Source organism: Excalfactoria chinensis, chromosome 18, assembly GCF_039878825.1.
Source record: "Excalfactoria chinensis isolate bCotChi1 chromosome 18, bCotChi1.hap2, whole genome shotgun sequence".
Lineage (NCBI taxonomy): Eukaryota > Metazoa > Chordata > Aves > Galliformes > Phasianidae > Excalfactoria > Excalfactoria chinensis.
The window spans coordinates 71,467-98,662 of NC_092842.1; the positions used below are offsets into that span (position 1 = coordinate 71,467).

Consider the following 27,196-nt stretch of genomic DNA (forward strand, 5'->3'; position numbering starts at 1 on the left):
AGTCCAGGGCGTCCCATGATCCTGTGACTATTGACAGGGGACAAAACCAGATTCTTCCTTTGTGTCTCAAACGGCTTTTTGTGCCACCCACAAGAACTTCGTCCTGAGATGCTTTTTCACTGGGATCCAGTTACACAAAAGGCCTCGCAGAAGAAACCTTCCATTCAGCCCAGGCAACTTCGTCCCTCAGCATCTCTGGGTGTCCCCACGCTCCTCTTAAAGCTCAGCAAGGAGAACAAGTAACTTCCTCCTCCTTTAGAGCCCTGGACCTCAAGGATCCTCCCCAGCTCCGGCTCCACCCTGCGCTGCCCACAGCGGCTCCCACTCGCACGTGGGCGGCGATCGCCGGAGAAAAGCCCCATGAAGACGCCCCGGTAGACAACATGGCAGCGCCTCGGTAGGCATGGCGGCCGCGCGGTCACGTGAGGAAAGAGGCACTGTCACGTGCTGCCACTGGGGTCACGTGCGCCGGTGGTCTCCCGTCTGGCGGTCGTGTCCGCGTGCGGAGCAGGGCGGTGCGATGGGAGCGCGCTCGCCGCCGTCGCCGCTGCTGCTGCTCTTCCTGCTCTCGCTTCTGCCGCCGGTCCGCGGCGCGCACGGTGGGTGCTCGAGCCGCAACCCCCCGTTTCTCCCAACCCCGGGCCCAGAGCCGCCCCCTCTATAGGTGGGAGCCTTCAGTCGGACCGGGAGACTCCGGGCTGCCCCGCGCTGGGCCGGGCCGTGGGGCGGCGGCGGCAGGCGCTGCCGGTGTCCCGGAGCTGACTGTTCCTTCTGCAGCCGCCCGGCCGGCGGGGCCCGACCTGGAGGAGCGGCTCTTCTTGCAGCTGCGGGACCACTTCCGCTTCGAGGCCGGCGGCAACGAGACCTTCCCGCAGCGGTACCTGCTCTCAGGTGGGTGCCGGGCGGCGGGGCCGCTTGTTTTCCTTTGCTTGTCCCCGACCCGCTGCAAACCCCGGCCTCCTTCCCTTCCGCTCCTGGAGAGGCGCCCCGCGGGTCCGTGTTTCCCATCGCTGATAGCCCCACAGCTGCAACGCCAGCGCTGTGCCGAGCAGTGGGGGCTGCGAGAGGGGCGGGCGGGCTTCCTGCCCGTGTGGTGATCTGGGGACAGAAGCCCTTGGGGATCAACCTGTTTGCAGTGTTTCCTCGTTAAGCTTCTGTCCAGACACACCAAAACGAGTCCTTTCATGCTCTGACACATTTCTCATGTCTTCTGTCAATTGTCTCATTCAGCAAAGTTCTGGAAGAAAGGGTTTGGGCCAGTTTTTTTCTACACTGGCAATGAAGGTGACATCTGGACTTTTGCTGAGAACTCCGACTTCATATTTGAATTAGCAGAGCAGCAGCAAGCTCTTGTGATTTTTGCCGAGCATGTGAGTATGGCAGTCGTTGTGCACACTGAGGAGTTGTGCTGACATTACCAACTTCAGTTTTCTCCATGTCCAGAAGAATAGTAGCATCTCTTGCCATGAAGCTGGGGCATACCTGCCATAGGCTTTCTCATTGTGGAAGCAGCTCTCGTTTTTTGTTTGTTCTCTCAGTTATGAATGAATTAGTGGACGCTGTGTGCTGTTTCCACTTCCTGTCTGAGCAAGCTTATCCCAGTCCGGTAGTAAGGACAGGGAGACCCCATCATTTCTGCAGAATCTCTCTTTCCTTTCAGAGGTACTATGGAAAATCTCTTCCGTTTGGACTTGAGTCAATGCAGCTAAAGAATACTCATCTACTCACTGTGGAACAAGCCCTTGCTGACTACGCAGTGCTAATTACTGAGCTTAAGCAGCAGTATGGAGCTGTGGGCTGCCCTGTCATTGCTTTTGGCGGCAGGTAAAGGTTGTGTATAGCTGTACCCTTTTCTGCATCCTTTTCCAGCCACAGTTGTGTTATTCTCATAAGTCTACTTGCATTTAAAGCTTGCTGAAGAGCCAGAGCTCTGAGCTCTGGCTTAGTGCAGATGTGCTTGTGGCCGAGCTCCTTGGGGGAGTCAGACGTCCCATAAAGCATTAGTCTTGACTTGTGATTGCCTTTGAGAATCTTTACTTTGGATACTGGAAGTTTCTAGGCATCTTCAATGTCAGCCAGAACTTCAGAAGATGGAAATTGTACCTGCAGGATCAGAACAATCTACGTGAAAAATACAGAAAAATAATAATTAGCAAAATATTCATTTGAGAGACCATCTGGCAATTCATTAAACGCAGCCTGCTGTAGTGTTGGATATTGGGGCAGCGTTTACCTTTATCTGCAGAAGCAAATTGGGCTGCTGTATTCCTGGAAGAATTGACCCAAGGGTCTACGGGGCAGATGATGAGAACACAGTGTGCTGCTCATCAGCCATAACTGCTTCTTTCTTTGTTCTCCAAGTGAGGATGGGTTTCCCTAAGCTTCTTGTTGCTCTGGGTGTGGTGAGCTTGTGACTACCGGCCTGAGCATCCAGCTTTACAACATCAACTGTCTGTTAAAGGAAATAACACTTTCCTCTCTCCTGTGCCAGCTATGGAGGAATGCTGAGTGCTTACATGAGGATGAAATACCCAAATGTTGTGGATGGGGCATTAGCTGCCAGTGCTCCTGTGCTGTCTGTGGCTGGGCTTGGAGATCCCACTCAGTTCTTCAGAGATGTGACAGCAGTAAGTGGTAGCTCTTTTCAGAAACATTATCCTTCTTCCTATTAGAAGCCAGGGTTTTTTTCTTTTCAGTGCCTTTAACCAGACATGTACCTTCAGTGTGACTGCTGGGCAGACCTGTAAGGAAGAACAGCAGCTGCAGTTGTGATGGCTGCTGTGTTTGTGGCAGCTCTGGGCCCAAAGGCACTGCTCTTACGAGCAGCACAAATTGGTTCCAGTACCTTTAGTATCAGTGACAGTTCCCTTTCCCATTTCTAGTAACTTAGCCAAATTACAAGCCTGAAAGTTTCCCTTTATGCCTGGCTGTAACCTTTGGATAATATATTCTTCAAATCCTCTTCCAAAATATGTTTTGCATTGGTATGGGTGATTTACAGCAGGTCCTTAGGTGCGGAATGGTGACATTTTTCAATGAAGAGTTTGAAAATCTTCATTTCACTAAAAAAATGTGCAAAGTGTCCTGGGTTCACTTTAAACCAAAACTTAAATGTCTTTCCACATTCTGAGGAGATCAGGACACTTGGGGAGGTAGTATTGCTGATAACTGACTTGCATTTAGTTCACATGGATAGAAATTTACTAGCTGGTAAGACTGAAAGCTTGTGAGAGTGTCTCTTTTGCCTCTTTCTGACATGAATTTCTAGATGTGGGCGGCACATCTAGAAAACAGGTGCCTACCTGTTATGAAACGCAGTCCTTGTGACCTTGTTGCATACACAAAACTTGATTTTAATGCAAACGTTTACAGCACAGACAGCATTACTGCTAAGTGTAAAGAAAGAAGAGTTTTGTTGAAATAAACTCAAGTACTTGAAATTTTTAGGTATTTAAAGAACAAAATACATCTTGCCTTAAAATTGTACATTTTAAAACAAAATATACAGTACTGCTCCATTATATAATGGGCTCTGCAGTGGGAATTCTTCCCTGGAGGAAGGTAATTACTTCTGAGAAGCCCCGTTCATCTGACAACTCTTGCTTCAGTTGTGAATGTGCTGTGAGTCATTACACCCCTGAAACTGGAGCCTTGACCTTTTTGTGTGGGGAAAACAATGTTTCTCATTCATTTTAAAACATATTCTATGCAGTGGTAAGTCAGCCCCTGGGCTGGGATCATAAACAAGTAATTCCTTCCACCTTCCATATGTTTAAATTGCAGCAATCTGTGCATCTGAAGGCTGAATTCTGCTCTTCTTGGTGAAAGAAGCAAACGTGTGCCCCAGAGATGTTAATGCTAATCGAGGCACAGAGCTTCCATGAATCATTGCAGGAGCACTCTTCTGCTCTCTGCTTCTGAGTCAGAGCACTTTGTTTCAAAACAACTTTCTCTGTGACTTTTATTGAGTACCTCCTGCACATTTCATGCTCCTACAGCTTGCTGGGGAGGGGGACTGAGCAAAGGGCATACATGTTATTTTTTTATGGCATTTACACAAGGCCAGGTTCTATGTGCCCACTGCCTTCCCTGCAGCCACAGCAAAGACACGTGTGCAGCAGGGTGCTGCTAAGGGGCCGCAAAGGGCATGCCCACAAAAATTCCAAAGTGATTTCGGCAAGAGAAACTTTCAGACAAAGAGAGGAATCAAAGAGAGGGTCCCACATCTGTTTTCATTTGAGGCAGTGTCATTTTGAGAAAAGTGCCTGGGTTACCTGCCATTGCTCTGGAGGGTGAGGGCACTGTGGGGGAGCCCTGCTAGTTCCTGTTGTTAAACTACAAAGTACACATTGCCAGCAGATGGCAAACTGCCTTACATGCTGATAGAAGAGAAATAGTTTGGGTTGCTGGAGACTTCAGTGACAGGAGCAGCTTGTTGTGACAGCCACAGCCCTTCAGACATACCTTGAAATGCTTTGTCAAGAGGATTAGCAATGGTTTTCCCAAGAAAAAGTGACATAGCTTTCTTGGCTATCTGGCTAGTTCTCAGCCCCATGTGGCTCCTGCTCATAGACATGGAACAGTGTGATGACAGTTGTGTTTTAAAGCAGCATCTCTGGGGCTGAGCAGCCTGGCAGCTGTTCTATGTCCCAGCTGAGGCAGGTGTGATCTGATGGCTTCATGTTCAGTCTGTCGGCTCCTCTGGGCACACGTGGTTCTGTCTGACAGCACAGACCTGGTGCAGCAGCTGCTGCTTGCTCTGAGCTGTCCAGGTGTAGTTTGTGCTGGGATGTGCTGGCTGCCTGGAACTGGAGGCAGAAGCACCGGTATCACTGCATCTGAAGGTGCAGGTGAGACTCTGTCCTCTCCAGGCTGGCAAGCTGCCGCCTCCCAGTACAGCTGGTGTATCCTCTGCGCAGCTGTAACACCATGACTTTCCTGTCCCTTCAGGATTTTCAGAAGTCCATCCCAGGCTGCGTCACTGCTGTCCGAAGAGCCTTCCAGCAGATCAGGGATCTGTTCCTGAGTGGAGGTAAGGACAAACAGCCACACATGGCAGTCAGCAGGCAGGCCAGGGGTGGGAAATGAAGTTGGTTCCGTTTTATTTCTGTTAGGTCTTAAACTGGTTTTGCTAAATCGGTGCAGATGCCCACCCGATCTTTCTGCTCATATAATTGATTTTTTTATTGAAACCAGCTTTTTTGCAGTTAAAAAAACAACAAACACAAAAACACCTGTGGTTTGATGCCAGTAAAGCCTCATCTTTCACCCAGTGCTTGTCCTCAACAACCATGCTGTTGTGAATTGTTCTGGTGGGTATGACAACAGTATGGTCCATCTCACTAGACATTTCTGGAAGGCGATGTAGGTTTTGTAGTAGCCATCAGTTTCTCTCATTTCCAGCACTGGACAGTTAGTGATGTCAAGAACAGAGACTGAAATGTCTGGTCTCATCCTTTTAGACCAGACCAGGTATCATGGCTCAGTGAAGCTTTTCCTGGGAGCCCTGCATGGCCTTGGAGCCCTCATGATGGGTTCATGGTCTATTTGCTGGGCAGCCTTGAGCTACCCTTGGTCCAAAACCACTTGTAGATTTGCATGACAGAAAGTACATTACTCTTCAGTGGCTGAGGTATTTGAGATCTGTCTGGCACCACGCTTTTCTGCAGCATGGTGGTTGTATTTGAAGTTCTGTTACTCAAGTGAGTATCCAGACGTAGGTCCCTTCGGGCTCCGGTGGGACAGCTCAGTGAGTAGAATGAGGACAGACAGGAGACATGGAAGCTGAAAGGAGTACCTTCTTCCAGCAGGAATGCAAAAGTGCCCAAGTACATCTGGAATTTCTTAAAAGGTAAATTTCCTGACTCCAGCTGAACTTTCTGTGTAACATCAGAGTTTGAAGGCATATCTCAGGAGTCCTTGGTGGCACTGTGAGGATTACTGTTGCCTGTCAATTTTTCCTGCTCCTAAGAAGCTCTTTTTTCCTATGGGATATCTGTGTTGTACTCTGTTTTAATGCGTGAGCCTGGCTGATGAGCTGCCCTGCCTGGCACTGCAGTGAGCAGTGGTGGGAGCCAGTGGAGCCCAGGGGAGCAAGGAGGATCTTGCCAAGCAGGGTGCTGGGCAGTAAAGCCTTGTAGTGAGCTGCTTTGACTGCATCCATTTGGAACATTCTGCCTAGGAACGTACTGCTGCCACTGTATTCCCCAGGGAGGTTTCTGTGGCTCAGCAAGGCGAGATGCAAGCAGTGGATCAGCACAGGGTCATGAAGTCACAGGGGAAGTCTGTTCCTGAACATCTGTGTTTGTAAACTTAGGTGTAACATATCCTCCTCACTGGAAACCTCACCTCTGTGTTCCAATATCACATGACTCCAAAGTGAAACAAGATGCTGAAGCCTGATCGCAATTTACTCAGTTGAAGTTATTACCTTTCATTTGCCTTCCTTCTGCAGCTTATGATGATATCAGCAGCAAAATGGCCACATGCAACAAGATTTCTAGCAAGGAGGATGTTTACCAGCTTTTTGGTTTTGCTAGAAATGCCTTCACCATGATTGCCATGATGAACTACCCTTACAAGACTGATTTTATGGGGCACCTCCCTGCTAATCCAGTGAAGGTGAGTACCAGGACACAAGTGAGAACTGCTGTGTGTACAGAGAGGGTCACGCACCTCAGTGACCAGACCTGGAGGCTGCAAGTGCTTCTGGCCTTGTGCCTAAGAGAACAGCTGGCATGTGTGGTTCAAATCTCACCTGGAGCAAAATACATGCTTTCCAAGGGATCACACAGGCTGTGATGTGTGGGGGCACAGAAGATGCTGTTCCTGGCCATGCAGTTCATTTTTAGGGTCTGTTTAACAAATAGTAAAATGGAAGAAGTTGTTCTAAGTTTGCTTGAGAAGGGCCTTAAAAAATTTTGGTTGGAGGAGGAAGGATTTGTTGGTTATCACTGGCCTCCACACAGCTGCTTTCTCCCTTTGTCTATGTAATTTTTTACTGGAGAGAGAGAAAATAAAAAGATAAATGTTGCTTTTGGCCATTGGAAAGCTGTGCAAGCAATGCTTTTAACCTCCAGCTTACCCCTCTGCAGTGTAGACTGTTGTCTGTCCTGTCTGCAGTTTGCCTTTAACGTGTCTCATGCAGGTTGGCTGTGAACAAATCCTTGCCCACACAGACCCAGTTCAAGGCCTGGCAGCTCTTGTTGGTGAGTTAATCTTATCAGATGGATCTTTTATTTAAAATCTTATTCTCCAGAGGCACCTGTATGTGGGAGGTGGGAGACCTACAGTGAGCAGAACGATCCCCTTCCTCCCCTGCCCCTTTCCAAGGCTAAAGGTTTCTTGGCTTACCTCATTTGATGTCTGCTTTCCTGTGGGACTGAATGTGCTCTGCCCCACCAAGACAAAGAGGAAGTCTTTGATGACAGCTGTGCAGTGGTTGTACAGGGCATGCAGAGGTCCTCAACTTTGTGCCAGGTGCTGCAGCTCTGCTCTGCAGCCCACATCTCTGCAAATGCTGTTGGTGGTGGTTCTGCCGCCAATGATGAGCAGCACAGGGGAAGCAGAGCGGAGGGTGGTGTGCAGGGTCTGCCGGGTGCAGAGCTGGAGGTGGTGGGTCCTTCGGCTCTGGCAGCCACTGGTGTAACTGCATTCCTGCCCTGCTGTCTGGTAACCGCCCCTCTGCGCAAGCAGCCTGTTCCTCCAGCCCTCCCCAGCAGTACTTTGCTGGGCAGGTGCTCTTTCCTTGGGGCAAGCCTGCACATGCCAGCCTTTCCTGTCTAGGATGCATTCCCCCACATTGGTCCTCCTGTTCAATTTGATGCATTCACACAACAGTAATTGTCAGGGAGGGGGTGGGGTGGTTGCAGCAGTCGCACCCATCTCAGATGGGTCCCAGGACAGTTCCCATGCACGGAGCTGGGATGTTGTGCTGGAGATGCAGGGGCTGACGGGTGGGTCACAGTGGTGAGCAGAGCCCCTGGGAGCTTGTTGCAGAGTGGGGTGTAATATGCAGGCAGCAGCAAGATATGAAGCTGTGACTGTAACCTACAGCAGGTGCCTTGCTCTGGGCCTGCCACAGCCCCAGCCACCCCCCAGCTGGTCCTGGCCTGCACAGAGCCTGATGGATGAATCGGCAGAGGGTACCACACCGATGAGTCTCTTTGTGCCCTTCCCACTTGGCAGGGGTGTTCTACAACTCCTCTGGCTCAGTGCAGTGCTATGATGTGTACCGGTTGTACCAGAGTTGTGCTGACCCCACGGGCTGCGGCACCGGCGCGGATGCTGAGGCCTGGGACTACCAGGTGAGGCACTGGGGATGCCAGCAGGCGGCAGCCACTGCACCGCCAACCGCTCCTCCGTGCCAGCTTGCATTCTGTTTCAGGTGTGTACGGAGATCAACTTAACTTTCAACAGCAACAACGTGACAGACATGTTCCCTGAGATGCCCTTCACAGAGGCCATGAGAGAGCAGTACTGTTGGAGTCGATGGCGTGTGAGGCCACGAGCACAGTGGCTGCAGATCAACTTTTGGGGCGGAGGTATGTCTGCTGAGAGGTGCTGCTTGCTCAGCCCTTTGTGCTGCTGTGCAGTTCTCTCCATGTTCCACCTGGCTGAGCTCTATGGGAAAGACACAGCTTGAGGTGGAAATAGGAAGTACTTATCTGTGTTTGCTGTTACTGTTGGCTGCGGTTGCTGGGCAGGGAGGGGGCTCTCACATGTCATCTTTGAATTTCAGACCTGAAAAGTGCAAGCAACATCATCTTTTCAAATGGAGACTTGGACCCGTGGGCTGGAGGTGGGGTAAGCGCACACACTGCCGCCCCCAGGCACAGAGAGCTGCCTTTTGGGGCAAGCACTGCCCACAGCTCTTTGAGAGCAGCCCTGCTAGTCAGCGTTAGCCCTTGTGAATTTCTGTGTGTGGCTGTTCTATGCTGCAGTCCCTGGGGACATTAATGACAGGCACTTGGAGTGGTGAGATGCCACAGCCAGGAACATTGCTGTGGCAACGGTAGCTTCATGAGCAGCAGGTTCAGCAGGATAGTCTGCCCCAACCCTGGGGGTACTCGGAGACAGGTCAGATGGGGCTCTGGGCAACTTGCTCTATGGAGGTGCCCCTGACTGTGGCAGGGCTTGGAACTGAGTGGGCTTTAAAGTCTCATCCAACCCAAACCACTCTGCGATCCTTTAATTCTGAAAACCTGTTGGAGTTCTGTTTTGAGACAGCACAGACAGCTCAGTGCTCTTTGATCTCTCCCTTCTCCACATACGTTGTGAGACCAGGCAGTTGCTGTAACCAGCAGCCAAAGCAAGAAGCACTTCAGTTTAGATTCAACAGAACTGAGCTCTGGTTATAAAGGACCCAAAGCAGGATGCAGAGTTAGTTGAGATCTTAATTATAATGCTGCAGGCTGGCTGAGGAGTAGGTTGCTTAGGGCGGGTGGCCATGAGGAGCCTGCAGTTTCAGCCTGCCTGTGCTGGGTTAGGTTGATGGTTCCCATCTAATGGGAAGTCTTGAGACAGAGTGGCCCACACATCCTGTGAGCCACATGCACAGTACTGGCTGTATCACAGATCTCTTTGCACACTTTTCCCATGTCCTTCCCAGCTCTTCATCCAGTTTTCAGAACTGATGTCCAGTTTTGCCTGTTCACTTGATGAGAGTTTCTCTCTGCTGCTGTCATTCCAGATAAATAGCAGCCTGAGTCCTTCACTGACTGCCGTGACCATTCAGGGAGGTGCTCATCACCTGGATCTGCGGTGAGTACGTGTGCACTGACAGCTTCCAGGCAGTGATGTTTCCTTTGCCAAACTCCTCCTCCCCTGGGCCAAGAACCTAGGAGATAATTATGTTTAAGCAGAACTGGATACCATGTTGCTACAGCATCATTCAAGAAGAATCCTTTTTTAAACCTCTACAAAAGCTCTTAATGTTTCAAAGTCATAGAATCATAGAATAGCATGGATCAAATAAGACCACAATACTCATCCAGTTCCAACTCCCTGCTATGTGCAGGGTCTCCAACCATCAGACCAGGCTGCCCAGAGCCACATCCATTCTGGCCTTGAATGCCTCCATCAATGGGGCATCCACAGCCTCCTTGGGCAACCTGTTCCAGTGCGTCACCACTCTCTGGGTGAAAAACTTCCTTCTAAGAACCAACCTAAACCTCCCCTGTGTCCGTTTGAAACCATCTCCCCTTGTCCTATCACTATTCAGCCTCATAAACAGCCATATCCCATCCTGTTTGTATGTTCCCTTCAAGTATTGAAAGGCCACAGTGAGGTCTCCCCAGAGCCTTCTCTTCTCCAAGCTAAACAAGCCCAGTTCCCTCAACCTTTCCTCATAGGAGAGGTACTCCAGTCCTCTGACCATCTTTGTGGTCCTCCTCTGGACCCACTCCAAGAGCTCTGTATCTTTCTTTTACTGGGGACCCCAGGCCTGGACCCAGTACTGCACATGGGACCTCACAATAGCTGAGCAGAGGCAGACAGTCACCTCCCTTTCCCTGCTGGCCACTTGTTTTTTAATGCAGCCCAGCACACAGTTGCCTTCCGGGCTGCAGGCACACAGTGCTGGCTCGTGCCCAGCTTCTCATCCACCAGGACCCCCAAGTCCTTCTCCACAGGGCTGCTCTCAAGGAGATCTTCCCCCAGTCTGTATAAAAACCTGCACTTGGCTTTGTTGAACCTCATTAGGTTCGCATGGGTCCAGTTCTCCAGCCCGTCTAGATCCCTCTGGATGGCTTCCTTTCCCCTACAGCCTATTGACTGCACTGCTCAGTTTGGTGTAATCTGTGAACTTTCTGAGGATGCACTCAATTTTTCTGACACTTCTCTGCTGTCCCCAGGGGACACAACCCAGCTGACCCCCCATCTGTCATAGAGGCACGCAAGTTAGAAGCAAGTATCATCAGCAACTGGGTGAAATCTGCAAGGGTGGAAAGAGCATGGGAGCAACATTCTGGAGCACCAGCAGGGGGCTGGCAGTGAGTGCACCCACGGGAGTCATGCTCAGGTGCTGCCAGATTGCCTGAGGCTGCAGAGCTGTGCTTCTGGAGGTGTTGCCTCCTCTGCAGTAGTAATTCAAGCAGCAGAAGAAAACAAAAAAGCTAAATTACTGACTGAAGTAAAAACTGTGTTGTATGGGTTTCATGCTCACCTGCTCATAACAAGAAGGTACTTGGAATGGTGGAAAGAATAAAATTTTCCTGAAGGTCCAGGAGTCATTGATGTCCTGAACAATGTGTTGAGTAGGATGAAGGTAAATTATTAGTCATCTCCTTTTTATTTTCTGTCTAGAGGGAAAGCAGAGGTATAGTCATTATATACATGGATTCGACATAAGAACTGATCTGCAGAAATCCCATTTTGTCTCGCTGTTCCTCAGAAGCCACACATTAGTGAGGAGGAAAGCACATTTACACTTGAGACAACATCAGCTCTTTAAAATAAATAACAAGTTTATTTAAGTGTATGACAATTTCATGGCTTGGTAAGTATAACCGAATACGACAAAAAAGGATTGCTTTGATTTTTCAAAGTGGAGCAAACTATCTCTGCACATTAACAGGTAAATTCTCACCTACTCGATGTACTCTGTACCAGTAAATACCAGCAGAACCATAAAAATACATGTTTTGGTCATCAGGTGCCTCGTTTCATCAGTTTACAATGCTTTCATGAGTTAGTGGAGAAGCCTCGTGGCTCACCCCAGGCTTGCACTGCTTACACAGTCACAGCATTGCTCCAACTTACATCACATGGCTTAAACACAAGTATTTGCACTACCAGGTCCTCCCTGCTGTCACAGTACACCGGTTCCCAGAGTTAGACTCTCGGTCACTGATGTTACTTCACAATAGTCAGGTACTGATAAAAGGTCTATGCTTTGTATCTGTTGTTTTTTTGCATATAGACCAACTTACCTCTGCCCTGTTCTTATGCTCAGAAGGACAAAGCTTCTACCTTGTGCTCCTCTTCGAGAGGTGCGGAGAGGAAGAACAGGACCAGATGTTCTATTTATCAAATTATTCAGATATTTACAAATGAAGAGCAACATACGGAAGACCTGATTAGGCAAACTCCAGCCCCAAAGAGAGGCTTTAAGACTGTTAACAGAACTACTACCTCAGTGAAATCTTTTTTTCCCCTTTTGCTGTAGGAAGTCCTGCTACCTCTGCTAGGATCTGTCAGCATGCCTTTGGCTCACACTGAAGTCAGGACTCAGGTTGTCTTGCTGAAACTATGGCTCAAACTGCTCTGCCACCGCCAGCCACATTGAGCTGGAGTCTGGCACTCTCCCTCCACATGCACAGACCCCAACTTCTGCACTGAGATCTGCTGTACCCTAGCAATTGTTCAGGATGAGCACCACATAAAATAGGCATATAGCAGCAGGTGTCTGTGCAGACACAGAGAATCACATCTTGCCTTTATTGCCTTTGTCCCTGTTTTACTGCAGCTCCCAGCAAGCAGACACTCTAAACCAAGCCAGCAGTGCATTACAGCAGCCAAGTTCAATATTAGTCTTTTGGGTAGCAGTCTGCAATTTACCACCTTTGGACAGTTGTTTGCTTTGTGCCTTTCCATTAACAGGTCCCCAAGGTGTCTTCTGACCTTCCAGAGGGATACAAGTTCTTGAATTCTTACAGTGGACTACACAAATCCTTTTAGCTTCCTTCTGCAGACAGTACTTGCCCCAAAGGAATTCACAGTGTGAGGGATATACATGAAGTGTAATATAAATAATTTTAAAAGTCTTCAAGAGCAGAAGTGCCACAAACTGTTCGAACATGGCAGATGCAAGAAATCCTTTATGCATCCTTTATCTCTGCAACATCACGCTATAGAATAGGAAAGAAAGCTGACTGCTCATATTTGGAGATGCAAACACTGCTGTTTTTGAGCTTGGCACGCAACGCTGAGAACCTCGCAATCAGAAAGCAGTGTGAAACATGGAAGCTCCCTATAAGCCAACACCATGGACTTTGCCAAACTGCCAGTTTCCATGCCTGGTATGGAAAGTTCTGTGTTCAAGAAAGTTGAACAGATTAGATGCTAAATGTGCCTGCATCCAGATACTGAATTTTCTTTGAACAAACAGGTTAAATCCCAAGCAGGATGCTTCCAGCCCTACACCTGAGGATCTTGATGGCTGTCTTACCCCATCCACTTCTCAGTGAATGGTATAGGTAGGAAGGGTTGGGCTTTTTTGCTTTATTTTAATTAGACAAGGCACTCAAGCTCTTGGAGAGAAACCAAGGCAGCTCTCTGTGCAAAAGGAAAAAATCTTGGCTTGAAGTAATAACTTTTCCCTGATGTTCAGCCTGATCACCAGAAGCACATCATGGTGGCAAAACATCAGAGTGGATTACAGACCCCAGAGTTAAGGCTTTGGTTCAAAGAAGCACAAGAATATAACCCCACACCATGGAGAAAAAAAAAGGAATTTAAAGGTGTGCAAAGTTTCTGTTGGGCTTCAGGGAGAGTAGCAGGGAAACGCGTATAGAAGTTAGAAGGACAAAGTTGATCTGACAACACATTATGCTAAGGAAGCAAAAATAAATAAGCAGTTTAAATGACCTTTGCAAAAGATCAGGAAGAAGCAGACGAGCTCTTATCAGATTATTTAGGTTTGTGGCATTGCATATGTGACAGAGATGTCAAACATTTGCTTTCTAAACTAAACAGAGCTAAGCAATCTTAACTTCATATTTAAGGGATGTGCACAGTAGAGACACTTTGCAAAGACAACTAAGTTTCCCAAGAAGAATTAGGTAGAGCAGAAATGGAGTTGGACCAACAAGCTCAGCTCTGAGACAAGAAGTGTGTTGGGAAAGTGCATGTTTATTCTGCTTCCTTTCACTCATTCTGCAATGGATTAGCATCACCCTCATACAAGACAAAAGAAAATTATCTGTAGAGTTAACTACACTAAGATCAGTACAAGACTCCACCAACTTATTTCTGGCAAGCTCCTCAACGCATTCCACATTGTAATAGTTGTCTTTATTTCCTCTGTGGGGTTTGCCCCATAGGTGAAATACCTGTTCTGGAATTTGTATCTTTCACTGCAAAATCCACAGTTCAGGGATTGCTACGAGCTGCAGCGGGAGGCACAAGGCCAAGCAACACCTTCCAAAGTTACTGCTGCCCTCACAGCAGGAGGAACATGAATCTTCTGCACAGGTTTGTCCTGTATAGGAGAACTTGGGGTCCCTCTGCTGACAAAAAAAGGTGCATTCATGTAATTTGCACCATTTCTCCACTCCCAAACGCCATCGTTACTACATGGAATGATATATGTTCTTTAAAGGACTTTAAGAGCAGTCCAAAGGACAAGTTCTGAATCCAGTAAACAGAACTGATCAGCACAGAACAAAGCAGTATTTTACTTTACGAATCAAAGGTTACAGAGGCTGTAAAACACACATATACCCAAACTGCTGGAAATTAACCATTGGAGTCAGATTAGATCTGTTTTAAAGCCCTCGATTATGAGGGGGCTGTATCTCACCCCCACCCCCACATACCTGCATGCTTCCCACTGCTCCCATTAATTCATTAGAGAAAAAAGGACGTTTTGGCAAGAACAATCTCTTAAAAAAAAAAAAAATACAAACAAGCACATTTCTGAGATTGGTGAATATAAGACTGTCCATACAGTTACAAAATCAAAAGGTAGAAAGCTACAGGATGCTGAAACAGAAGAACGCTGATTTCCAAATTCATGGTTTAAAACCTATCTTGCACATATAAAAACAAAAGGTCCGAAGGCTCCCATAGGATTATCTAAGAAGCAAGCCTAGCTCTACTTCCTTTTCAAACTGAAAAGACTTCAGTAGTTCTACTGGGTCCAGAAATTGTCATAACACATGGAGACTGCCTGCTTGTAATGCTCCTCATGGAAATACTTCTATTACAAAAAAACCAAAAACTGACAACTTCCCTACAGTCCAAAAACTGATGAATAACATGAAGTTTGCTAAGCCTGCTGAGTCAACAAACACAATGCAAGATGTGAACAGGAAGGGATGGGAGGAGGCTGACATGGAAATACAACTAATGTGCTCACAAGCTTTCCCAGTGCCCAGCCTCACAAAGCAGCTTTCAGTCAGAATACCTGAGTCTAACTGATGCAAGTAATACACAAAATGCATGTGTATTCACTTTTTTTTTCCACATTGTCTCCTGCATTCCGCAGATAAGTTAAAAAAACTGCAATATGTCTATAAAATTATATACCATTTTGAGCCAAACCAGTAGCAAATTCTCTCTCACCATTCATTTCAGCCACTCCTTGAACAGACTGTTCGAAGTGCTCTATAAAACTAAGACACTGTACAACAGACACTTTGCTGCCACTTCCTCCTTCTAACACAATGCAGCACAGCTCGGCTGCTTGGAATGAGATCTCACTATCAGTATCAACACTGACAGCTTTACTTCTACCTTGGACAACATTCAACACTTATTCCACTTACCATCTGAAACACCACAGGCACTTATGAAGAAGTGGTGCCATAACCAGGTGTTTCACATGTTGGGAATAAATCAGAAACCTGAAGGCTTATTCCTTCTCTCCAGACACTCCTGTGCTTTAAGACAACTTTCTGCATTCCTGGTATTTAATTAGTGTTTAGTAAGACTGACAAAAGGAGTTCTGATTCACCAGAGCCCTGTGTCATGGTCCACACTATGATTATTCTCTGAACCTCACCATCAATACCAGGAAAAACAGCTTAATATTGCACAGTTTTTTCATCCCAGGTCCAAAGCACAGGGATTAGATTTAAGACTGACATGACATCTCCAAATGAGAGATGCTTTCTCAAAGGTTTTGTTTAAGCCAGAAAAGGTGTCCTATAGCATCTCTCCACACACCCTGCAAAATAAAGTGACTCGAAGATTAAAACACCACCACTGGAAGCCCTGCTGAGATCCAGTCTATGCTGGCACCCAGATGGGGAGTGGATGAGCTTCAGTGTTAAATACGTATTTGTCAAGATTAATCAAGTCTATGTCATCTGAAAACAGTAGAAACATATATTTGAGCGTTTCCCCAAGAAAGAAACTCTCCATCTTATCTCGTGGCTCTGGGTTAATGGGGTTCTGAACGTTGTTAATAGAAGTATAACCACCTGTAGGAACCTGCAAAAAGAGAAAAAAAAGCATTTCATATATTTCTATTATCTAAAATATTGTTTTAACCTCTTAGCATGCAGATGCTTTTAGAGAAAAACAAGTACTAGGCAGCAGAATTAGTTCTTGTTTTTCATTTGTACATAAAAATCAGTTACAAAAATTCTGTGCAATTCACTGAATTCTGTGCAAACCACTGAACACACCACCAGAACAAAAAGAAATGTCTATTTATGCTCATTTTGTAGAGACAGAGCAAAGACCACACCACTGATGTTCGTGGACAAAGCTACAGGAAATCATGTACACTTTCAGTTGGTCAGAGCACCACGCTTATCTTTTAAGAAGAGGCCACAGATATTTAATCACCATTGCGTGTTTTTTCAGCATATCAAAGTGGACTCTTCAAAGCACTCTCGTTAGAATGACTACGCAAAAGATCTCTATTAAGGCACTAATGCACTTCCCATGGCAGTCTGTATCTGGCAACCAAAATGTTGTTTCAATCCAGCAAGATCCTTCTCAGCTTCTGAATATTAAAGATCACAGCACAGATTCTAACAGCTTCCAAGAAGACACAGATGTTTTGGTAGTCTGCACAGAGCTTCTTCCATTCACTTTCTAATCAGTTTAATTTTGCGCATCTTTGACTGTAAGACACTGCACAAATTGACTTTGTTTTGCTCTTACGAGACTCCCTGCAGATCTTTGATGGCTTTGAGAGACAGAAGATAGCCTTCAGCTCTTCTTAGAGAGCAAGTGAACATAGTTTTGTAAGAATGACAGCATTATGAGCCAACCTTACCCGTGTATATTTATTGAAGTTCTGCAAGATTTCCCAGCCCCAGTCTTGGTATTTCTTATCTCCGGTGAATCTGTACATATAAAAAAGGCTTTCCACAGTTTCTGGTCGCAATAGGTTGTGCCTGTCTGCAGGCTGCAAGAGAAAAATAATAAAGCCAAGAGGAATTCAGATAAGTAGTTCCTCCAAAAGCACATACACAGAGAGAGAAACAGCAACTCCCATCCCCATCTACTCCAAAAGAGTTTTCTACACATAACTTAGAAGCTAAATACTCTGCAGGGATAATTTTTAAAAAAGGGCTAGTATACACCTGCAAAGCAATGCAGTAACAGAACAACCTGCTTTATGAAGTACATCACCAATGTGTGGCCAGGATATTCAGCAGCAGAATAAGAGATAAGAAGGGTCATTAATGCCAAACTGGCATCAATGATACCAGTTGGCTGCTCACCTTGATTTCTACATCTTTGTGGCCATTTTGTGCATGGAGATTGAAGTGTACGATCTCTGGACTCAGGCCTGTCTCTACTTGTGCATACATCTGGTAACATGTTTCTATCAGGGCTTCAGCCAGCTTCATATGATCAGCAGTCAATCCATTGTGAGCTCCCAAAGCTAAAGTCCCAGGCAGGAAACAAACCAAGTGATCCTGTAAGACAAAACAACTCTTACTAGGAAAAAAAAAAGTCATATAAATCAAGTGAAGTAGGATTCATATCACACTACTGGAACACAAATTGTGACTTTTTTTCTCCCTGACTTTTTAGGTATCAAGATCTTGAGGGTAAATTTAGCAATCTGCTGTAATGCAGTACTGAACTGGAAGCATTATGACAGTGCCAACCCAAATCTGGAAAAAGTACAAGTCCACATGTTTTTATGTCAACTATCCGAAAGAGAGGTGGGAGGTAAGGGGGAGGGGAGAGGCAGCAATCAACAGAAGATAATTATTATAATGTTATCATCATGTATAATATAATATATATTACATATATATATATATATTACATATATATATGATATATTATATCATGTATAATATATAATATTATATATTGTGTATATCACGTACAGAATTTCAAATGATTCTTAACATTCAGAATGAAAGCTCTGGTTTCCCGCTCTAACACAGTACACATGCCCTGGTACTCAAGCAGCACTGGTATGAACTGTTAAACACTTTGTCCAATTCCATAGACATTGGTTGAGGTTCAGCATAAACACAGGAGAGTGACACCATGCTGCAAAAAAGAGCTGAATGCTATAAAGAAAACAAATAAGCCAAAGGGTTCCCTAAAGCTCACTACAGGTATTGAAAAAGTGCACACAAGGCCACACATATATCAATAATGCACCACTCATCTTACAAAAAAAAAAATAATAATAATAATAATAATAATAATAATAAAATCTTAACATACTATTTATATTTGCATAAGATATTTAACTGAAAGACTTTAAAACCGTATTTTAAATAGTTTGACTTTGCAGATTAAGAGCAGGGAGTTAAGCTTAACAAGTTCTCCCAACAGCAAATGGCACAGTGCTACAACTACTGAACCATGTGCAGAAAAGTGAACAAATGTCATGAATAGACAGAACCTTCCAAAATTCTCAGTTTTTAGTACTAACAGAGCAAGATGAGGTCAACTGCTTGTTTTCAAGGTTAATCTGAAAAGCCAGGTGTATTTTAAGATTCTTATATTTCTAAATTATGGAGAAGTAGTAGTATACAAAGCAGACATTGTCGCAGAATCTACAGACACTAGAATTCTATGACAAAGGTGGGTGGGTTGGAGTAGAATTCAAATCCAACACCAAAACATTAACTTTCGTATGAAAGTAAATGCAGTTACTGAGCTAACTCAAAAGGTAAATATAAGTCAAAGAGAAGGGCCCCAGGTGACCATTATCCTCAAACTAATTATTGTTATTACATTGCTGCACACATCCATAGAGCCTGCAGCCTTTGAAAACAGGCCAGTGAGCCTGGTGGAGCTGCAGCAATTCTCCCACTCTCTCTGCAGTGCTCCTTACACCTCAGCTGTGTGTAAACTGTCAAAGCCATTGCTAATCATCTTCAAGTAGTGGCTCACAAAGCCAGAGGAAACATCTTTGCTCAGAAAGTGTTTGCTACAGGTCCGATTTTGTCTGAAAAGCTACACACAAGAACACCATAGCCTCACACTTGCATATGTTGATTTTTTTTGTGGTGGTAGTTTTGCTCTTGTTTTCTTGTGTAGTTGTGTGCAGGTGTATTCTTACCATCTTAGCACTGAAATGGCCATGAGCAAGCTCTCCTACAAAGGTAAGCTTCTTGGGTTGTGATCTCTGAAGAAGATGCTTTTTCACTCCTTCTATGGCTCTCATATAATCCTCCAACAGTCTGCAAATTAAAACCATTCCCAGTTGGCTCACATACAGAATCCATTTCATCACAGCTGATGATGTACATTTATTAGCTACAGCTACCACATAGCTACGTTGGGTTTATTTTTCGAGTAACTCCTCGGTAATAAAGCAAACATAACTCCAGCTCTGTTTCCAAACAACTTAATTTTAATTTCAGGAGTCCTTAGGAGTATTGTAATCACAAAAAGCCCCAGCTGGTAATGATGTCTTAGACATCTGCACAGTGCAGTCTCCTACTCTGAAGCATGTTGGGTTTTATCAGGTTGCTTGGAGAGTTACCCGGTTAATCTCTGAGCATCTTCTAGGCAATGACTTCAAGCAGTCTTTGCTGGTATCTAGCAGGACCTGTCCTTCCCCAACAAACCCAGAGAATGCTTGGACAGCTGGTGAAAGGCAGCTGTCATTTCCAAAGGCAGCCTGTTTATGCTCCATATTTAGTGCAAAGACCTGAAATTATTCTCCTGTCTGTAACATTCATCACATCTGATGTGATGATGAAAAAAAGTATTTTGAGGAGAAGACATTTTGAGAGCAAGTCCAATTCTCAAGCTGTTTTAACTTCAGCTTACCAGAAGTCATCACACACCTGCTTCTAAAGGTGAGCTACTTTAAGCTGACTGTTACATATACACATTATATTTTTTTCAGCATTAAGCTACAACAGAAATGTTTACAACTTGTATCATTTTCATATCGGGTATGTGAAGTAGAAAAAACTTACTCGTTTTCTGTTTTCCCACCCTGAATCCACTGCTTGAGCAAGTACTCATAGTAGCTGTCAGCTCTGGCTCCAAGAGTATAAACACCTAAGTGAGTGAACTGCCCACTGTTGGTGTTTATGAACATAGGCACCAGTCCATCATTCTTCCCTGAAAGGGTGTGAACATGCTTCATCACCTCATCAACAGCTTTCTAGAAGAAAGAACAATATAAACATAAATTACAAACATACAAATGACAGATAAAAACTGTGGCCAGTAGCTTCCGGCCAGTAACAAATCTTTAGTTACCCTTCTGAAAACAAGCTCTGCTCATGGGATGTAATAAACACAGCATTTCAAACTCACTGACTATCAATCATGTTCTCGGTATGTTTAAGTACTCTGAAATAATTAAAATTCTTTCCTTCTCAAATACAAAACTCAAGTGTATTCCTGAGTGCAGAAAGTCCACTCAAAAACCAGTACTTTGGTGTGAGACTGTGATCTGATTCTCTCATACAAATCTCTTTAGCAAAGCCCAGCTAAAACAACTGCATGAACCATGTTATTCCTAAATAAATAACAGCACTATTCAAAACACGAGCTCCAGATACAGCTTAAAAACAACAGAATAACATTACCAAGAAACAACAGTGGAAATTATTATTTTCCATGGAATTATTTTTGTTTTAAATAAATTCTTCTTATACTACGACACAGAATCTAATTTATTGCCATTTTAATCCCACAAAGGGCAACAACAGTATTTTTTTCTTAGAATTTACATAATGACATGAAGTCACATGCAGAACTCTAAGAACATTAAGCTATGCACAGCTTCACAGCCCACATTTAATTTTTTTTCAAATCTGATAATGTAGCGTCAAGCAGAAATATCAGTCCTGAGAGTGAAGGGACAAGTGTGAGGAGATGGTTGTCCTGTTTTTGAAAAATAAAAAGCTGTTCCTTAGGAAGAAAAATAATTATCTACACCTTTTGGCATTTAAGGAAATAATTGGAATGACTAGAATTTTCCTTTCTTCACCTATAGTTTCATAACATTTAACATCAGGGAGACTAAAGTGCTGGTTGTGCTGTAGGTAAGTACAAAGAAAAAAAAAAGGAAAAAACAAACAAACAAAAAAGAGTAACATCATCTGGTCCTTCTATACCTGGTATTTTTCATCCCCAGTGAGTCGAGAAAGCTCTCTGAACTCCAGCTGAATACTGGTCACCTCTGCCACAGTGCTGTCAGACGTCCAGCGGGGCGGATGCGCAGTGCCCCGGCCAATGTTGACATCAGAGTATGGAATCTTGGAAGGAGTCTTGAACGCTGGCATTAGCCTGTTCCCAATGTCTTTCTACAGAAAACAAGAGCACAGGATAAAATGAAAAGTAAACACAAACACGTGCAAACTTCCAGGTTTTCTTTCAACAGTCAGATGAGGATGACAGCAATCTAGTTTTAGACTGTGAGAGAAAGACAAGAATTTATAATGGCCACAGGTTAATTTGGAAGAATAACTGGAGTTTCTACCTTGTTCCCGCACTGCATGCCTCAACCAAGCCTGCAGTCCCTATACAACATGACTTAATGCTGAAATCATTGACTGTCAGATTTAAGGAGGTAGCTGATGCTGTCAAGATGCACTGAAAGAGTGACAAACAATGGCCAATTTCAAGCCATTTATTTAACCTTTTGTTTCATAAAATTCCTTATGGTGGCCAGCTCTTCATCAACAGAAGAATCTAAGAGGCCCATCTAAAATAGTACCAGGTAAAGCACAGTAGAGCTCTAAGTTGATCCAGAGAGCAAACAAAAATTGAAAAATTAATGGTAAAAGCCTCTCCCAACATTCTGATTATGAAACAGCAGTAAAATGCAACATTTAACTTCCTGATGAACCCCTCTCCAACTTTTTCAACTATGAGATACTAATCCAGTTTAATTTCCAGGACTAATAACTTACAGCTTTTTCCAGGAAGAGGCCATCTCCAGAGAGATGGTAGGTGCTCAGCAAGCCACCCAGGATACGAATAGTGCTCTCAAACAGGTTCACATCCACATTTTTATCAAAGGCTAAATCATTTGCTACCCATTTTCTTGCTTCTTCAAACTCTGCAAAGTATAAAATATATAGTACAGTTATGAACCTCTGGTCTGTTCTAGCAACTGTCCTAGAGGCATTAACATAGTACCTATCTTTAACCTCTCCTGGCACTGCTTGAGGCCATCACCTCTTGTCCTATCACTGTCACCTGGGAGCAGAGGCCTACCCCACAAAGTGGCTACCACCCCCATTCCTCAGTTTCTTACACACATATATCCACATATTATACATAATAGTTGAATATTCTTTTCCAGCATAAAATACTAAGCCAAGAGAAATGGCTCCTGTTCACACAGGGCTGTGGGGTATTACATGCATATACAAACATATTTACACATGCTGTTTTTGTGTGTGTAGAATTTTATTTATATAAAATTAACATGAAAACTACTCCTTTCAGCCATACGTAATAAACCTTCCCCACAAAAACCTCTAACCATACACTGCCTAAATAGAAAACAAAGAATTTCAGGGGTGAGAAAGGAGAAGCAAAAAGAAATTACCTTCTTTTAGGCCTAAAATCCACATAGTATCCAAGGCATCAATTAATGTGAGCCCGAGGCCAAACCACTCACTATAAGACTTGGACAGTGGCTTCAATTCATCGTGGCCCCAGGCAAAATCTTTGTATCCTTTCCAAGCATGGCGGAACGCTTCTACCACAGCCATCTGACGTTCATTTATGGGCACTGCAAAAGGAAAAAAGCATCTTGCTCAAGAGTTCTGTAGCAATATCAAACACTGTTTCACTAAATCATACCCACATAAACTTTATTCTAAAACTCTGTGAAATGTAAATATGAAAAATACATTCTTTTAAAAAGTTATCCTTTTCAGCACAACCTTTTCTACGTGGGATAACTACTCAGTAACTGTGGTCAGAAAGTGAAGTAGGCACAGAGAACATACACTGACAACGTCATTTCTCCAAATAAAGTATTAAAATACAACATCCACAGATGTGAGATGTGAATTGCTAAAGCTCAAAAACATGAAAAACGTGAAACACCAAAATTAAGACTTCAAATCAACTGTAATTCAACTGCTGCACATGTATGCCTACTAGTAAAAGCCTCATCTCATTTACCAACACACACTCTTTTCCCTAACTTTCCCTGTCTAATACGTTAATTTCTGCTACATTTTAAAGTCTGTTTAAATAAATAAATAAATAAATAAAATCGCTTTTCTAGAGCTTTTCATTTAAATTCAGGGAAAATTGTTACTTTCTATTTTGGGCAAATCCACATCTTTTTCTACAGTTCAACTGAAGTCTGGTTTGGTAAATGCTGCAGGTAAATCATATTTCCTACCTGTGTCCTTCTCCTTCCAGAATTTCCTTTATTTAAGACAAAAACAAACAAAAATGACACAAAAGGAGGAACTGGATAATTTCAAGAGTAAAAGTGAACCAGAATAAGGGTGTTCTACTTACCTGGTTCTTTCTGGCTCTCACTTTCCACAGACGAAGGCTTTTCTGGTTCCTTTATTCTACTAGATGGAGGTTCACTGCTTTGGTCAGGTTCTATCACTGCTCCTCTCCAGCTGCAAAAGCAAGAGGCTGACATCAATAATTCATATATTTCATATTTAATAACAATAATTTAGAAAAGAAAAAAAAAAAAAAAAGCTATAACTTGCTGGAAACCCTTCTACCTGATAACAGATTTCTCTGTTTTCCCCTGTTTATCAGCCTGGGCTGGCTCTTCTACTGCCTTGCTGGTGTCATGTCGGGTTTGCTGCCTCACATCCCCCCATGGGGGCTTGATCTGAAAATTGGAAGGATTACGCCGACCATGTAGTAATTTTGGCTTCTTCTGCAAAAAAGAAAAAATGTGTGCTCAGTATTTCACACAAACAGTAAAATTCAAACTATAAGTCAAAAGCATTAATTCTGATATAATACCAGCATGCAAAACCTGCCTTGAACGGAAGACATGCAGCAATGTCTTTGTGTTGTTGGTAGTGCTAGCTCTGGTTTGTTTCTTCATTTAACAATTCATGAGAAAAATACATGTAGAAAAACACAGGCGTATGTTCAGCAGCAGCAATCCTCTGCTCTGCTAATCCAAACAGCCAATTCTTTTTTCTTTCTTGTCATGCTGCCTACAGATGTAACCCTTCAAAACCTACTGAACACCCACTCTTTTCACTGCTATTTTTCAAGTTACCACAAAAGCTGTGCTAATTCAGCATGACACTGACTGCACCTTATGTGTCACAGTCAGCCACTACATCATTCAGACACATCACAGCTGTGTCAGTGACATCCAGAGCACTCCAGGTGCAAACAAATTTATTACAGCAGGTAGGTGAGAGGTCAAGTGAGAGGTCAGTGTGACATAAAGTCCTATCACTATGACATGTATCACTGACTACAAAAAAGTGAACTGAACACTTAGATCAAAAAGCTAAAGCCAGGACACGGATCATGCCAAGAGTTGTTCCTAAGATGACAGCACTGTGTCCACAGCAGGTCTGTATTGCAAGTTATAAAACTTCTTTCCATAACAACAGTTGGAAAATATCACTACTTGCATCCTCCACAAACTCTTCAGCAGGTCTGTAAATCCAATTTCTTCTCTTCATACCTGAGGTGAAAGCTCCGGGTAGTCTCCAGCATTGGCATCTGCCTTCTGGGGTGCCGGCAGGACAGCTGGATTTGCCAGCTTTAATCCAGGTGCATCTGGTTCGGTTCCACGCTCATCCAGTGATTTGTTTGTTAAACCTGAACGCACAAAACTGCTCAGTAAAGGCAATCAGCAACTTTGGCTCCAGCTAGGATATCCTAACAGCCTGCATTCCTACAGGAGACCTCCTCCAAACAATGTTTCTGCTCATCAAACAGAGATGAACATGTTATAATTCTTAGATACAAAGTACCAAGTGGCATTAACAAATTCCTGAAGTCAAAGGAGGCTGCTGAAAGGCACATGCTTTCCAATTTCCATTATCCTTGCTTCAAAATACAGTCGAGAATATTAAATCAGAGGTAAATGTGCCTTTGTACCGTAGAAAACCTTGGAACTTCAAATCTTATAGACAATCAAAACCAAAAGAGGATCATCTTATCCTACTGCTTTGGTTTGAGTTACTGATACCTACATACAAGCATTATGAAAAGAACTTTCACAGCCTCCAAGCCTTCATCAACTAAAGCAAAATGCTCTCCAGTCAAGATAACACAGAGGCATGAAAAATGTTTCTGATTAAGCATATCCTTTGAAACATGTCATAATGCTACTGCAATGGATGCAATCAGCCACTGTCAACAGAATAAACACTATTCAGAAGCATTACCAAAACCTCTTAAGTGTAGCACTACGTTCAAGGAATTTAGAGCCATTCAGAACACGTACTTTTCCAAGGTTCCCCCACGCTTGTATATGAAATTACTCCGCAGACTGTCAAGGCAGCAAACAGGAAGAGAATTATGCTCCGCTGTAGTCGAGACAGCTGCTTCCATTTCTTCCGGAGAGAAAAGAAGAGGAAGAAAATTTAGCACTCCATTAAGGGCCCACTCCACCAAAACTAAATTCCTATCTGTTCATTCACAGCAAGGGACGCAAAACTAAGTTTAATTTCACCCTCTGTTTCCAGCAGAGAAGCTCACTGCTTATTTCCTCTGATGACAGAGAAAACAGAAATACAACATGCTGCCCTCGGGCACAGCAGGCATGGTGAAACACGAGAGCTGCTTGCTGCAAGAACCCTGGAGAACGCCACATGTTGAGACTGCCGGAGAGCATCACCTGCAGCACACTGCCTTCCAGCGCAGCCCTGGCTGGCTGACCTGTGCATCTGCCCAGATGTCAAATTGGAAACATGCCACAAATCCCTTCCAGTGCAGAGCTTCTAAAGAACAGACGTGCAAAATGAAAACAAGGAAAAAGTGGCAGGAAAACTAAAAATATTACTGCAGCAAAGAAGAAAGGCTTCACATCAGCCACTGCCCAGGAAAAGTATGGCAAACTGCATCGAAAAAACACATCTGTAGAACTGCCATATGTAATGGTTTGTCACCAGAAAAAAAGCCACCAACCCATACAAAATAAAGTGAGCCAACAGTATAATGAACAAAACAAAAACATGACAAACTGTACTTACAGCAAATCACTAAAAGCCAGACACCAAATGCCACATCAATCTAACAGAGAAGTCAGCTCCAAGAACTCCAACCCACAAACAGGTCAGAGTTAAGCATTAACAGTTAAGTTACCAATGTGTTGATTTTCTAAGAATAGAAGCAAAATGCATCAGAGCAGAAATTTGCGTCCAATTTCTGCCTTTGGCAGACGGGGAGTTCTGGCGTTAAAGCTTCGCTCGGTAACATCCCGCAGCCCTGCTACGAATCTCTCCGCACCTCACAGCTCTTCCTACAGCTCAGTCAGGGCCGGGGGCTGTAAGCACCCCAAGACAGACCATCCCGCCCCGCAGCCCCTCTGCTGCCCGCCCCACGGCTGACAGCAGCGCAGCTCCGCCACACGCACTCCACAAAACGCTTCTCCTGCTCTGCCGCCTGCAGCTGCCCGCTGCGACACCCCAGCTGCAAAAGGACGCTCGGAACGCGCCTCTTCGCCCCGGCAGAGCAGCCCCGTCCCGCACAGCCCGCAGCGCCCCGAGCCCTCCGCGCTCACCCGCCAGCAGGAGCGCCGCCTCCAGGCCTTGCTGTTGTTGTAGCCGCCGGCGCCCGCCGCCTCCTCCGGGCTGAGGGTAACGGAGATGAAGTCCCGCCTGGGCGGCGAGGCGGCGACGGCGGCGGCAACGTACATGGCGGCAGCCTCAGAGGCCGCAGCCCGTCCGCCCCGCGCCCAGCCGCGCGCCCAGCCCCGCGCCCGCCGCCATTTCCCCGCGGCCTCCCCGCACCGAGCAACGACGGAGCGGCCGCTTCCGAGCGCCGCTCTCTCACCCCACTACGCTTCCGGGTGCCGATCTCTAACGCCGCAGCACTTCCGGGTGCTGCGCGAGCCCCGCAGTACTTCCGGGGTTGTGTGCCGCTGCCGGCTGCAGGCACGACACAG

General features: G+C 45.0%; 2 protein-coding genes and 1 long non-coding RNA gene across 3 annotated transcripts; 1 reads left to right on the forward strand and 2 right to left on the reverse strand.

The window, feature by feature from the left end:
• The first annotated feature begins 388 nt into the window (after positions 1-388).
• DPP7 (dipeptidyl peptidase 7) lies at positions 389-11,227 on the forward strand. Its single transcript, XM_072353145.1, has 13 exons — positions 389-599; positions 778-891; positions 1,231-1,370; positions 1,661-1,824; positions 2,492-2,627; positions 4,951-5,032; positions 6,455-6,621; positions 7,148-7,208; positions 8,188-8,306; positions 8,387-8,543; positions 8,741-8,805; positions 9,692-9,762; positions 10,854-11,227. The coding sequence occupies exons 1-13, from the start codon at positions 404-406 to the stop codon at positions 10,993-10,995; spliced, it is 1,614 nt and encodes a 537-aa protein (XP_072209246.1). The 5' UTR covers positions 389-403; the 3' UTR covers positions 10,996-11,227.
• Positions 6,657-8,177, reverse strand: LOC140260609 (uncharacterized). The gene is made up of 3 exons (XR_011905577.1): positions 7,354-8,177; positions 7,085-7,264; positions 6,657-7,000 (listed from the first exon to the last, which is right to left on the reverse strand). It is a non-coding gene; the product is annotated as an uncharacterized lncRNA (long non-coding RNA).
• Positions 11,228-14,376: 3,149 nt separating the features above from the next.
• MAN1B1 (mannosidase alpha class 1B member 1) lies at positions 14,377-27,087 on the reverse strand. Its single transcript, XM_072353144.1, has 13 exons — positions 26,813-27,087; positions 25,535-25,643; positions 24,767-24,903; positions 23,832-23,992; positions 23,611-23,720; positions 22,679-22,864; positions 22,035-22,183; positions 21,237-21,425; positions 20,085-20,275; positions 19,217-19,337; positions 17,403-17,600; positions 16,952-17,083; positions 14,377-16,155 (listed from the first exon to the last, which is right to left on the reverse strand). Exons 1-13 carry the CDS (start codon positions 26,945-26,947, stop codon positions 15,952-15,954), a joined length of 2,022 nt encoding a protein of 673 aa, XP_072209245.1. The 5' UTR covers positions 26,948-27,087; the 3' UTR covers positions 14,377-15,951.
• Between the last annotated feature and the right edge of the window lie 109 nt (positions 27,088-27,196).

Bases quoted from the DNA above. Each gene is read 5' to 3' on its own strand.
- MAN1B1 (XM_072353144.1), bottom strand. From the start codon at position 26,947: ATGTACGTTGCCGCCGCCGTCGCCGCCTCGCCGCCCAGGCGGGACTTC. The intron at 24,904-25,534 runs GTACGTGTTCTG...TTGTGCGTTCAG, and splicing joins CGTGGGGGAACCTTGGAAAA to GTTTAACAAACAAATCACTG. The intron at 17,601-19,216 runs GTAAGAATACAC...TTTGTCTTACAG, and splicing joins GCCATTTCAGTGCTAAGATG to GATCACTTGGTTTGTTTCCT.
- DPP7 (XM_072353145.1), top strand. From the start codon at position 404: ATGGCGGCCGCGCGGTCACGTGAGGAAAGAGGCACTGTCACGTGCTGC. The intron at 892-1,230 runs GTGGGTGCCGGG...TGTCTCATTCAG, and splicing joins GCAGCGGTACCTGCTCTCAG to CAAAGTTCTGGAAGAAAGGG. The intron at 6,622-7,147 runs GTGAGTACCAGG...TGTCTCATGCAG, and splicing joins TCCCTGCTAATCCAGTGAAG to GTTGGCTGTGAACAAATCCT.